This window comes from Oculina patagonica, chromosome 7 (assembly GCF_052425735.1).
Source record: "Oculina patagonica isolate OP01 chromosome 7, crgOcupat, whole genome shotgun sequence".
NCBI lineage: Eukaryota > Metazoa > Cnidaria > Anthozoa > Scleractinia > Oculinidae > Oculina > Oculina patagonica.
The window spans coordinates 4,253,786-4,266,879 of NC_135764.1; the positions used below are offsets into that span (position 1 = coordinate 4,253,786).

Genomic DNA, 13,094 nt, shown 5'->3' on the forward strand with positions numbered 1-13,094 from the left:
TTGTTCCGGACCGTTTGGATAAATTTTCGATCAAATGATACGTGAAGATTCGTCAAGCCTTCCTCTTTTCTGGTGCGTAGTTTGAAAGCTGTGCGATGGGATTATCAGGTCGAAAATCGGCTCGGCGCTGGAAGTGTTCTACTTTGGAGCTGTTGGAGTTTCCACCCTTTCCATATAATTAGATGTATAGTAAACAGCGAAAGCAAAATACCCTTCAATCGACTCAAATTCGCCATTTCGAGCCAAAAGAACGACACTACACAAAAGGTAGGAAACTTAACATTTATTCAGCACAAATTTGTTAATGTTTTGCACCATTTTACGCAATTTTACAAACCATTCGGTAAATTCCATACATTCTCTATAAAAATGTAAATGTGCACAGTCCATACACAAACAGTTTGTCTGGGCTCCCTGTGACCAGACCATCCGTAAACAAGTCTCGCATGACGGCGCTGTATCACGTACGGCTTACACGATCGCTTTGAAAGGCTTTTGAAGGTCGTTTTGCACGGTAGAGATTTTGAACTGCGGACAAACTTAACTCCTCTGTGCCCTGTGGTGATTTGACTAAAAACTTAAACCTAAAAGGCGATTTTGCTCGTTTGATTTGCACTCCTCTATAAAATCGGGCTACGGATAGCAAATCGAACGTGGTATATCATTCGATTTTCTACCACGTGATGTATATTGTCCAATGAGAGCGCGCGGAAATTAATTGGCTGATTATAATTCAAATTAATGGACTTAGCGAGAACACCAGACAAACAGACAAACAATAACTAATGTTAAAATTTTCCTGTTGTTAGCTAAAGAACAAATAGAATATCAATAAACTTAAAGTTTACTTTTACTTTGCGTAATTGTTGCGCAGTATATACACATAGTGGCTCCGTGACTTCGACATTTTTTTCTAACATTGAGATTTTTTCCGCAAGCGATCTGATAAATATTCTGATCTTTAAGGTCGAGAAAAAATCCAACTAAAATAAGATAAAGCAAAAGGAAAAGTGGAACTCTACCACAAATATCTTGTCTTTTTTTGCCTTATCCCCGCTGGTATTTTTTTCCTTCCCTCGCCCGCTCACCGACAAACGCGCGCGCGCAGCCCGCGCGCACTAAGTCCAGTTGCAAAATTAAACCTATGGTATTTTGGGGTTTGCCTCTTCTTACGATCTCATAAAGTAAACACATGAGCAGTTAATACGGAATAGTGGTACCTTATTACACAGTGATCCGTACCAGCACGGCGAGACGGGTAGATACGAGATGCAAGCGCGCTCTGGCTCGCTGAATGCCATAAAACAACCCCATGGAAAAGAAACTTTGTTCAACAGTGTACTCAAGTTTGTAATTTTAATTATGTCTGTTCGCACAAATTTACTACGACTGTATGCAAAAAGTAGTTTGTAACTCATGCGTAGAATTTGTTTGATTATAGAACTGTCAAAACTTACAGGTACTGTCAATAGTGACGCCACGCATGATTTCACACGGTAGTTCACTCTTTCGCTGGCGCGAGAGTCCAAAATAACTTCCTAACAACACACAGAAAATCATGGATTTTCCTTTCACACATTGCCTCTAAAGTTGATGGCCTTCTGACCCTCTTCGATGTCGAAATACGTGGTTCTACGGTTATGTTCCTTCGATGGGTGGTTTTTGGACTTATCATGTGGCCTTTAATAAGCGCGCCACACTCGCCGAAGTTTGAACACAAAATGTCCACGATGTTGTCGTTTGATTTACGCCGTAAGACCAAACATCACCGGGCGAGAAATCATCATAACTCTACTGTTATAACTCCAACACCGGCGCCAACAACGGAAAACGATCAAGAGGAGATGGAATTCACTCTTCGGGTATGTTTAGCGAAGTCGCGCGCACACATAAACGCAATCCCTAAAACAAATTTTACACAGGTATCAAATGCCGGCTAACTCGTCGTTATGCATAGGGAAATCCTTTGCACGTTTTTGCACCCATTTTTTTTTTTTTTCATTCACAGAGTACATCATACGCTTATGTTATTGAATTGGATCTGGGCACACCTCCGCAACGGGTAACGTATTTGTTTATCAACAAGACTGATCAACATCATCTCTCATTCTCTATACATTGTTAGTAAAAAGGTGGTGAGAATATAGAAATCCGTCAAATTCTCAAAACTGAGAGTGCAACGGTCGGGATTATAATCATTTCGCGCTTGGAACTGAAGCGGTAATGCCAATGTTTGAGTTTTCAACTGGGCGACTTAAACTGGTTTATGACCACCCTGCAAAACAAATTAAAATCATAAACCGAGAACATTCAGCTTTGCATTGTTATTGGATATAACAATGGTCGTTTGAGGCCGGAACGAGAAGTTCACGTTCAAAAGGCTAGCTTACTTTACAATTTCACAGTGCCTCTCTAGCTCTACCTAGGTGTATAAATTGGTAGTTGCACATATAGTTGGCTCAACGTGTCAAAAATGCTGGGAGAGACGGGGGTGGGGTAGGGTGGGGCTATCTACGATGGACTTGCTGTTGATGAAATGCGATTTTAATAAAAGCTATTGAGAAGTACTTTTACCGGTTTATTTTAGATTACATTGAACTGCACCCGACTTGCATTTGTTCGCTAAAACTGAATCTTAATCCAAGTCTCACATTTTTATCTTCTACAGCTAGAATTTCTTATCGACACCGGTTCATCGAACATGGCTATTGCAGGTGTGTATTTCAATCATAGAATTTTCCTCTCGCTAACATGTCATGTTTTAGGTCATTCAGTGGAAAAATATCTATAAAACTCAAACTCCAATTTTCGAAGTAATGTGCTTTCAACCTTCCCTCTCATTGCTTTAACAAAAACTTGAGGAGGTAAAGTGCTTGTATTTGCACTCACAACTGTCAGTGAGTGAATCTGAAAATGTAATCGATTGAGAAAATTTCATGTTAAATAATCCAACAGAAAAAGTCGCAATTAAGTTCTGTTCAGTCACCGCTGTAGCCGACTCCATAGCCGGTCCAGGCATACTAAGGGACGGACCATTATTTTCTTGGAGGGGGGGGGGGGGGGGGTGATGAAAAATTTTCCTCTGCAAACTTTTTTTTTAGTTTATGCACCTCTGCAAATATTTTTTTCGAAATTCTTATCATGTTTTGTTATACATATCGTTTTTGCAAACAATTTATTTTGTCTTTCTAGTCCCTGCAAACAATTTTTTTCAATATTTTTCATCCCCCCCCCCCTCCAAAAAAATAATGGTCCGTCCCTAACAGCCTTTTTTAATTCACTACCTTTAAAAATCCAACAAGCTGTATCAATCTCCTCTTTTAAAAATCTTGTCAAAGCCCACTTTATTTATAGCACCTAATTTACGATTTTTATCTTTTTTATATACCAGTTCATGCTTGTAATTCGCTTTAGTTTTTAAACTCATTTATATAACTATTTCAATTACTAAACATTAGCTCTTAACTCTATCTTTATAACTATTTTAAACAATTAGATATTTTATATTTTTAGAAATTGTATTTAGCAGGGCCCCTCTAGAGACCAGCCACTGTGCTGAATGGGCCACCCTGCATAAATAAAGTTTTACCTTACCTTACCTTGTGGGAGTGGTGGGAGGCGCGGTGGCCTAATGGTTAGCGCGCTCGACTCCGAGTCGAACGGCCCGGGTTCGAGGCCTGGCCGGGGCGCTGCGTTGTGTTCTTGGGCAAGACACTTTACTCTCACAGTGCCTCTCTCCACCCAGGTGTATAATATAAATGGGTACCGGCGAATTTACTGCTGGGGGGTAACCCTGCGATGGACTAGCATCCCATCCAGGGGGGAGTAGCAATACTCCTAGTGGCTTAATGCTACGGAAACCGGGATAAGCTCCGGCTGTATGGGCCTCATGGCTCGGAGACAGACTTTACCTTTACCTTACCTTACCTTACTAACTAACCTCATTTTTTTCCAACCTCTTTTCTAGGTCCTCACTGTCAGGATGAAATGGACCACAAGTGTGAGATAGAAACGTATTATTATCCTGAAAAGTCAAGTACGTCGGAAGACCAACATATTCCAGTAAGTGCTTTTAGATGTAACAAGAGTCCATTTTAGATTCCATGCAGCATTTTAATGTGTTAAGCGCAGTCAAGTAATTCCTCTAACCAATCAGAACCCCGGATTCCGATTAGCACTAACTAATCAGGTGCAAAAGTTTATTTTCCGCGCTTTATGCAGAAGTTGCACGCGGCAGTGTTTTTTGCCATAATGTGCCCCCATCCTTTATATCAATCGAAGCTTAAATTCTTGTTGTTTCACGCCAAAATAACTGAAAAATCTATGTATGGATAAAATATACATACAATGCTTCTGGTGGTATCAATGTCGTAAATTATCTCACTTTGTTACATGGCGAAAGCTTGTTAAGATATTGAGCGTCGTGTTTCTGGAGTGACTAATAGTCGGGGCCGGGTTTTCCCGTAATACCAACGGGCATTATGAGCAATGTTTATGCCCGGCTGGCTGGTACAGTCCTTGGCTGGTAGAACGCGGGCAACGCCGCGCGCGCGAGAGAAAGAAATATAACAAACTTCCTATTGACTCCGACTAGCTCGGGACTCGGGTCGTACTTGTACAGACCTCTACCAGAAAGACTTCAGGCGATATTCTCCCTGTACGGCCCTTGTGCTTGGTCAATTAGGAGTAAGTAAACCAATCAAAACCATAAAACAAGTAGTATTTTTTTTCATACAGATCGAAACAGAATACGGTAAAGGGGCGTGGTCTGGGGATATTTACCGGGATGTCGTGGCGTTTCCAGGAGACGGTAAGTGACCATGAGACAAAACCCGTATTTTTTCTAGCCATGTTTATTTTTGTGTAGAGTATTTGTTAAGTAATTAATTTGTGTGTTTTTAGGTCCAAGGACGACAGCAGAGTTTGCTGTTATAAGTCACGAAAAAGATTTCTTCCTCAGTAAGTTCTTTACGACACTAGTACTTTTCTGTTACCGCTATCTGCATTTTATGTCTTCTTGCTAGTTGCTAGTTTGGCTGACTGCCTTTGTTGAAATTTTCATGCAGGGAATTCTATAAATGAGGGGATTCTTGGCCTTGCGTATAAAAGTTTGGCGACAGATGACGTGCAGGTAATAATTCTTGAATAAACAAAAACGAACTTATTAACACTTCATTAATACAGTAAGTAATTGAATACATAGACAACGATTTCGCCTTATCCTTCAATCAAGTACAAAGCAAAAAAACATCACAAAGATTCGAAGTGTAATTTTTTTTAGGTTACCCGTAGCAGTGTATTGGAAACTATTACTGTAGAAATCTAATTCAAAGATAGATAAAAATACTATAGCCGGCGAACAGGTTCCCTATAGTGGATGATAGAGCCGCGAAAAAAAAAAGATCGGCGAGCCGAGCGCAGTCTGGGTTGGAAGCTTGCTTCGCCCTAAAGTCCACTAGGGAGCCCGATTTGCAGGTAAAAAAGACGATCTAATCAGAAAAATTCAGAAGCTTCAACCTACTGACGTAAAACTGATACACTTATATAAATTTGTTTTTGTAGCCATTATACGATCAGCTAGTCCAAGACAATAAAGTTCCAAATGTTTTCACTCTTGGACTATGTAATGGAATGGTAAGTGAAAGAAATGTCATTAATATTTAGAAGAACTTCTGTTAGGGAATAAATAATATTGCAGGCTTAAAAGCAAACGCTTAGTACAATTTCATTTCACCGGTCACTTAGCGACTCAAAGATTTCGCTGTTTCTTCGTGAACAACTCTCTTTTTTTTCGACTCAAAGATTTCGCTGTTTCTTCGTGAACAACTCTCTTTTTTTTTCGACTCAAAGATTTCGCTGTTTCTTCGTGAACAACTCTCTTTTTTTTTCGACTCAAAGATTTCGCTGTTTCTTCGTGAACAACTCTCTTTTTTTCGACTCAAAGATTTCGCTGTTTCTTCGTGAACAACTCTCTTTTTTTTTCGACTCAAAGATTTCGCTGTTTCTTTGTGAACAACTCTCTTTTTTTCGACTCAAAGACTTCGCTGTTTCTTTGTAACAACTCTCTTTTTTTTGTTCAAGGGGAAAATCTGGCTGGATGCACCAGAACCTTCAGCGTATCGCGGGCCCATCCACTACACGAGCATAAACCAAGAGACCTGGTACAGCGTTACCATGACAGGCATTGTAAGTGAGTCCAGTGCTATGTATATGAAAAGGGCGGGAAAAGTATGCACTGAGCCGCAGTTTTCGTCAAGATAAGTACTATCCCTGAAGACGACAATTTTTGGGTACTACAACGACTTGTTAGACAAAAACTTCTTTTATTCATCAGACAGCTATAAAAGTGAATGTTTAGGCAACAGACAACCGTTTTCACAATTTTATCTACACATTACGTACCATGTTAAAAGAGCAAAAATGATCATGGAATTCACTAGCTAAAGGCTGAAGCTAGCTCGAGTGATAAGAAGATTCGTCAGCTTTTTAATAAATTTGCCGATAAACCAGAGAAGTGCATGGTCTTGCTTTTTTGAATTAACGGCTGCTCAAAGCTATGAACCACTGAAAATACATCCAAATCATGTCTGTAATTATATTAAGAGCTAGTATCAAAAGCCAAGAGAGGTGTCACGAAGGCATGAACGTTCTCTAAAAAGACTCCAGTAACCAAGGACATAAATTCGAATAGTAATTACTTTTCAAAAAATTACAGCTAGACGGCAATTAACCTTACAGCTAACTGCCAGAAGCATTGTTCTTGTAGATTCAATTTGTAGCTCTTTCCTCAGCAATTTTTTACAACAATTAACGTGACCTTTTTTTCATTTTTGCGTTTCAGGATGTTGCAGGCAACAGCCTTGGCTTGTTACCGCCCAGTTTTCCCGCCGCCATTGTTGACAGTGGTAAGTACCTTTTCGCATCCTCGTTTTTTCGAAGTAATTACCGTTTTGGGCGCGGCAAACGTTTCACGGAAGCAGTTAAAGAATTTCCGATTAAGCCAGACTACTTGCGAGTGCTCCGAAGGTCGTCACGTCAGCAGTGTTATAAGCATACGTCATGTTGCCTAGCGACATCGCTGCTGAAATCCGCAGGCTCAATCGATTTTTAAAGATTGGAGGTTTTCAGTTATCCTGAAGAACGCTCAACATGCATTTAACTCTTTGATTAAATTAAATTCATTTTGTTTTGTCTAGGTACAACGGATATTTTATTGCAGCCCGAGATTTATGCAGCAGTTATAGCACAACTCAAAGAAGTAAGATGGCCTAAGCCTGTGTTACTTGGGGTTAAAAGGGTTCAAAATTTTCATAGCTCTTTATCGAGGACAGAATATATAAGCTCGTAGATCCAAGCTTATAGAAGTAAATAATAAATATGGTAATTTTTTTAAACTCGGTGATAAATAATGAAGATGAATTTTTTAGCAATGACACAAGCATGGGTCAAAGAACAAATCTGAGTCTCCTACAGGAATCGAACCCATGGCCTCCCAGATTAGATACCGGTTGGGCGCTCTAACCAACTGAGCTTCGAGAGACTCGTGGTGAGCTGGACCATTTACTAGGTTGATATGTGACACGCGTCCTGCATACTGCTAGGATCAGCAATGTCGAAAGCATCAAGTGTGTATTAAATGATAAAGATGGTAAATTTTAAACTCGGTGATGGATAATGAAGATGAATTCCAGTCGGGGACTCAGATTTTTTCTTTGTTCCAAAAATTGTTGAAAAATTCATCTTCATTGAGCTTTTAGAAGTTTATTTTGCAAGTTGATTTAACATCGAAACTCTTGTATTATAAAGTATCAGTTTTCCGTTTTCTTTGTTTTCATGTTACCAGCGTGGTCCTCCTGTTGATGAACGCTTTTGGAAGAGTTACTGTGTTGACACAGATCCTTATCAATGGCCTTACATTACTATCTACCTAAAAGACATGCGTAAGTTTCCAAGTGTTCTATTTACTAAGAATTGTTATAAGACAGCGCAGTTCCGTAGGCAGGATCTTGCATGGGTGGGTGCGAGCACCAGAGGTGTGAGCGTGTCGGCGGGTCTGGGTGTATTCTCCCCCGGAAAATTTTGAAAAATTAAGTTGTTTAAGTCCATTTTTCCTGCATTTTGAGAGTCATTTTAACCCTCTTGATTAGGCGGACCTTTGTGGCCCGACGTGGGTGGGTGCGGACGCAACCATCGCACCCCCCCCCCCCCCTGCCTACGGCCCTTACTAACTTATTCGAGTTTGCTGTTGCTATATGTCTCCATTTCCGTCAACCTTAACACTGCTTGTTTCTTTCTGGGGTTTTTTTGGGAGAAAAATTCTGTCGATCGATAAAAATGACTAATTTAGGACTGCATCTCTTATTTTCTTTTCTTAAAAAAGAATGAGTGTAGAAGAGACAGATTAAAACTCCCTGCAATAGGAAAACGCTAAAGTCCGCAATCATTTTTTCAGACTTTCAGTCTAGAGCTGGTGTAAACGCGGTGTTTTGAAATAGCGATGTGGTTACATTTCTGATAATCATATCTGCCTAAATGGTTAATTTATTACCTTGTTTTTATAATTTTCTTTAGTTGGAGGGTCGTTCGGATTAACTGTTCTTGGAAAGCACTATGTCAGAAAACAAGAGTGAGTAACATGTACAATATTGACAACTAATGAGTTCCAGTCAGCCAATCAAAAGCTTGGTGTTCTGTTCAACTTCATAGTAAGAAAAATCGTTTCAAATAGCAACAAATTTTCTACTCCTGTCACAAATATATTTCAAACAACGCTAAGCTTGATTGTAAGAGGCAAAAACATGTTTGAACTTAATAGCGTAATTTTAACTTATAATAATTACGTAACAACTTTTGTCTGATGGAGTTGCAAGACGTTTCTCTGTTAGGAACAAGCCAACGCGTTCGGCCTGAGGTCAGCAAAGGGATCGAAAGTTTCTGTGTTAGTGGGAAAGACTACTTTTGCAGTGCCTCTCTTCACCCAGGTGTATAAAAAGATGCCAGCAAACTTTTGGAGAAATTAAAACGTCCGTGATAAAAATGCTGGGCCGTACTCCGCCTTTAGTATTAAATTCATGCTACAGAAATGCAATCGAGCCGCTTTCACCCAGATTGCTCATCACTAACCGTACCGCCAGGCAGTCTGGCTTCTTTAATACTTAGTACTGGAACAGACTTTGAACATTAATTGCCCTTGTTTTTCTTTCATTAGTGAGTTTTATTGTCTAAGTATTGGCGCCAAACGTTCCGGAGCTGTTTTAGGCGAGGTCGTCATGGAGGGAAATGTGGTTGTGTTTGATCGAGCCAATCAGAGGATCGGATTTGCACCCAGCAACATGTCACACTCGGACGTGGGACCTTGTGGTAAGAAACCACCGAGAGGGCCTGGTAAAGCCGGCTTCTTTTGAGCGCTCGTGTAAAATGTTTGCTAGAAAGTGTCTTATAAACCGTGTGTTGTGAGAATAGATTTAAGGAATAGATCCGCTTAAGACTCAATGGAAGCTAAAGACAAACATGCAAAGAGAATTCAAATAGGATACTCTGAAAAACAGGATTAGCAATTACTTTTATACTGCACTCTCTCCACCCCTACTAGCAACGAATTTTTCACTTTTTTTCTTCTCTTCCATTTAAAAAATGTCATTTGTTGTTTCAGGTAACCCTATTCGTGTCAACAATACTGTTAAAGGTAGGATCACAATTCCCAAAGAGATTTTTGTTACTAATCAGGGTGACTCTTCTTTTATATTTAGCGGTTTCTTCAAATTTTGTGTCATCAATCAAAAATACGCTGTGAAATTCTGGAAATCGCTCCTCGACAAATAATTGTAATTTTCTTCTTTTTTCTTTCTTTTTAATAGATTTTTTACTTTTATACACACGTACACATTCAAATGCGAGCTTTATGTACTCCTATAGGTGTTACGTGTTTAAATAAAATTTGATTTGATTTGATTGTAACAGGTCGTCTTCATAAGTATTGTCGTGCTCCCGACATGCCCCAGGAGACGTGTTTTATGGGCTGCAAGCCATGCATCAAATATGGAGGCGTGTGGTGTCCGAGTGGTCACGTGGTTGTGTGGATTAATGGCGTCAGGTGACTGAAGAAATTATGCTTAGCATTTTGAAAGAAACCTTGCATGATTCGATCAAAGCCATGTAATATTGCGTTGTTGTACTTTCATTCGCAGACAAGATCTCAATGACAATTTGATTCAAGACGTAGTTTCTCATTGCAGTTCTTAGTTTTTATAGCAACAAATTGATCTTCCAACATCATTAAATTTCAGTATACTTTGGTTTTAGGAGACTAGTAATAAGAGTTTGATTAGGAAGAAAATCGGCTCAGAAGGAAATGAATTAAAAAAAAAAACTTTTGAATCAACTTTAGAATAAGCTCACTTTCCAGCTGGGAATAGATTCCCGTGAAATTATAAAAAATATTCATAAGTATTATTCAATAAATTGGTATCATTTACAATATAACCAACAAGTCGATACCTAGCTTGCAGTCCCGGCATTTCTTGGCGAGTTGCAAGGTTCGCTAAATCAGTCTCTTGCGCGTTAACTCAAATTGATTAATTGATCGCAGTGAAAAGAGTGGGATTGAGGCAAGTCAAAAAAATAAACAAGCTTCCAAAAAACCTGAAAAACGTTTGTGCTGCAAGCTATAACCAATATCGAAGGACTTGCGCAAATATTCTAAATCCTTTGTTGGTTTTACTATTGCAGATCTGTTCTTAGCACTAAAAGAGGCTTCTGCTGGCCAGGTAAAAATTACCTTATACAAGCATCACCACATATTCAAGCGGAATCCAAATTAAAGTAGATCTGTTACTGAAACAATTCCGAGCAAATGTCACTACCTATTTTAATAATTGCTGCCTAAGATTTTTGAATAAACGCCTGCAAACTACATAACTTTGTTTCGTACTTATCCATGTGCCGGCAGTGACTGTTTTCTCGCATTGTAGGAGGCCTCTTCACTCTTGATGACGCCAAAGTTCAGACATTTCTCACTGGGCATGGAAGCGCTGAATTCCAGGCTTACTGTGATTCGTTTGTTCCAATGTACAAGCAGTGCTCAGGTACGTGAAAAAACAAAGTTTGGAGCCTTTGAAGTAAATGTGGGTCACAAACTAGGGTGACCAGTGAAAAGTTAGGACGACGTTGCACATAACAAATAGCACCACATTAAACTGCTCACTACTGTAAATCTTAATTTTTGCTGACACTGATTCGTTTAAACGTTTAAAACAACGTTTTTAAAAAATTAACAGACGTTTAAAAGTGCTGCTCAATTGCCTCTATTTGAATGGTCAAACACTAGGGTTTCATCCACTGACTTAAAAGTAATAATTTCTTGTTTGAACAAGTACAGCAACCAGCACCTTATGAAAGTACTTCTCAGTGGCATTTAATTGAATGGTCACACTCTAGGATTTCATCCACAGACTTAGAAGTTTCAGAAGCAGAAGTAAGGCATAATTGGTTTTCTCTTGATGAGTCGCTCACTAGATTTGCTCAGAGTTCTGATGACAAAAAGTATTCTATGGTATTAATTCGCAAATCAGTCTCAAACAAACGAATCAAATGTACTTAAAATATTTTGAGTTTGTTTGTTTTTTTCCAGTGGCGGGTATTTGGATTCTGGTTTTGAGTGGCTCGGTATTTTTTACCCTTTGTTGGCTGTTCCTGTTCGTGAGCTGTCGAAGAGGCACGAACACTCAATCGATCGATGATCGCCGTAATCCGAACGAAACCGACGAATCTCCGTCGCATCAGAAAGACAAGTCTTTTGCCAGCAGATAACGAAAAGTCACAAGGAAGCTCATGCTTAGTATATAAGGAACAACCATATAACTTGAGCTCCTGATCAAGGAATTAAAATTGCGGGCTCACATCTGAGGGTCACAGGGAAACAGGGTTTTGAAAGACGCAATGAGTAGCGATGAATGTGTGTGTGTGTGTTTTTAGGAAGCTTTAATTACAGTCAACTGTCTCTTAACGGACACCTCTCTAAGATGAACACTTGGCGTTGGTCCCGTCCCTGCCTTTTTCCGTCATTTTAATGTAACTAAGCTCCCTATAAGACGGACACCTCTCTAAGACGGACAGTTGGAGCCGGTTCCGACGGTGTCCGTCTTAGAGACTTGACTGTATTTACACTATATAAATAAAGTGTTATAACACTTTATTTTAAAACTTTATTATATATACCAAAATTATCGGCAACAAATTCATTGATTCAAATGATATCTCTTTGCTCAGGATTCATTCAAATCAAACGAGTATTTTCTAAATGACTTTTTGACAGTTGATTGATATCCTAAATTCTTTTATATTATAATTAGTTTTGATATTCAATAGCGTATTTTAAATAAAGCTCAGTTCTAATTAATTGTATGAGATAGAGTAATTTTATTTACTCGCGATTTGAGAGTAGTTTACTGTATCACTCTCAATTTTTTCTGTTTCATTTTCTTACTAAATCAAGTTTATTTTTTTTTAAATCGCGATAAGTACTAAAAATCAAAACGAGTTTATCGTGAAACTATTTTACAGGTTTGATAAATCCTAACTAGCTTTTACTAAAAAACCATTCCTGTCCATTGTGCCAATTTTGATTAATTGATAATTGATTAGCAATTGACTTGAAGAGTTGATTAACACACAAATAATTTCATTTCTGTCTGTCTGTATGTCTGTCTGTCTGTCTGTCTGTCTGTCTGTCTGGTTGCCCGTCTGGCTGGCTGGCTGACGAAAATGGCCGTTTTTTTAGTAGAGACGTGCTACCCGTCTGGACGAGCTTCGGCAAAAAAATCGTTGTACGTCTGGTTATGCGTCTCCAGTATAAAGAAGGGCACAAGACGCGTTTCGCGTCTAGACGAGCTTCCTTTCGTTATCCATCTTTCAAGACGCATTTCGAAAAGTAGCTCGTCTAGACGGGTAACTCGTCTTGTGCCCGTCTTTATCCTAGAGACGCATAACCAGACGAACAACGAATTTTTTGTTGAAGTTCGTCCAGACGGGTAACACGTCCTAGTATAAAAACAGCCAATGCTTCATCTGTCATGCAATGGGAGGGTAGAGTATCT

At 39.2% G+C, this 13,094-nt stretch overlaps 1 protein-coding gene across 2 annotated transcripts; it reads left to right on the forward strand.

Annotated features, from left to right (window-relative positions):
• Positions 1-1,521: 1,521 nt before the first annotated feature.
• On the forward strand, positions 1,522-13,025 carry LOC144660163 (beta-secretase 1-like). Of its 2 annotated transcripts, XM_078520745.1 has the most exons (19): positions 1,524-1,862; positions 2,009-2,062; positions 2,669-2,714; positions 3,968-4,062; positions 4,738-4,810; positions 4,903-4,959; positions 5,067-5,131; positions 5,563-5,634; positions 6,082-6,186; positions 6,842-6,905; positions 7,197-7,258; positions 7,844-7,940; positions 8,572-8,626; positions 9,209-9,360; positions 9,653-9,685; positions 9,961-10,093; positions 10,729-10,766; positions 10,971-11,084; positions 11,630-13,025. In XM_078520745.1, the coding sequence occupies exons 1-19, from the start codon at positions 1,641-1,643 to the stop codon at positions 11,806-11,808; spliced, it is 1,716 nt and encodes a 571-aa protein (XP_078376871.1). In that variant the 5' UTR covers positions 1,524-1,640; the 3' UTR covers positions 11,809-13,025. The 2 variants fall into 2 exon arrangements, with proteins under 2 accessions (XP_078376872.1, XP_078376871.1); XM_078520746.1 differs by lacking the exon at positions 6,082-6,186 and having other exon boundaries at positions 1,522-1,862.
• The last annotated feature ends 69 nt before the right edge of the window (positions 13,026-13,094 follow it).

Excerpts from the sequence above, each read along its gene's own strand:
- LOC144660163 (XM_078520745.1), top strand. The coding sequence starts at position 1,641 with ATGTTCCTTCGATGGGTGGTTTTTGGACTTATCATGTGGCCTTTAATA. Across the intron at positions 5,635-6,081 it reads TTGGACTATGTAATGGAATG|GGGAAAATCTGGCTGGATGC; the intron begins GTAAGTGAAAGA and ends TTTTTGTTCAAG. Across the intron at positions 10,767-10,970 it reads AAGAGGCTTCTGCTGGCCAG|GAGGCCTCTTCACTCTTGAT; the intron begins GTAAAAATTACC and ends CTCGCATTGTAG.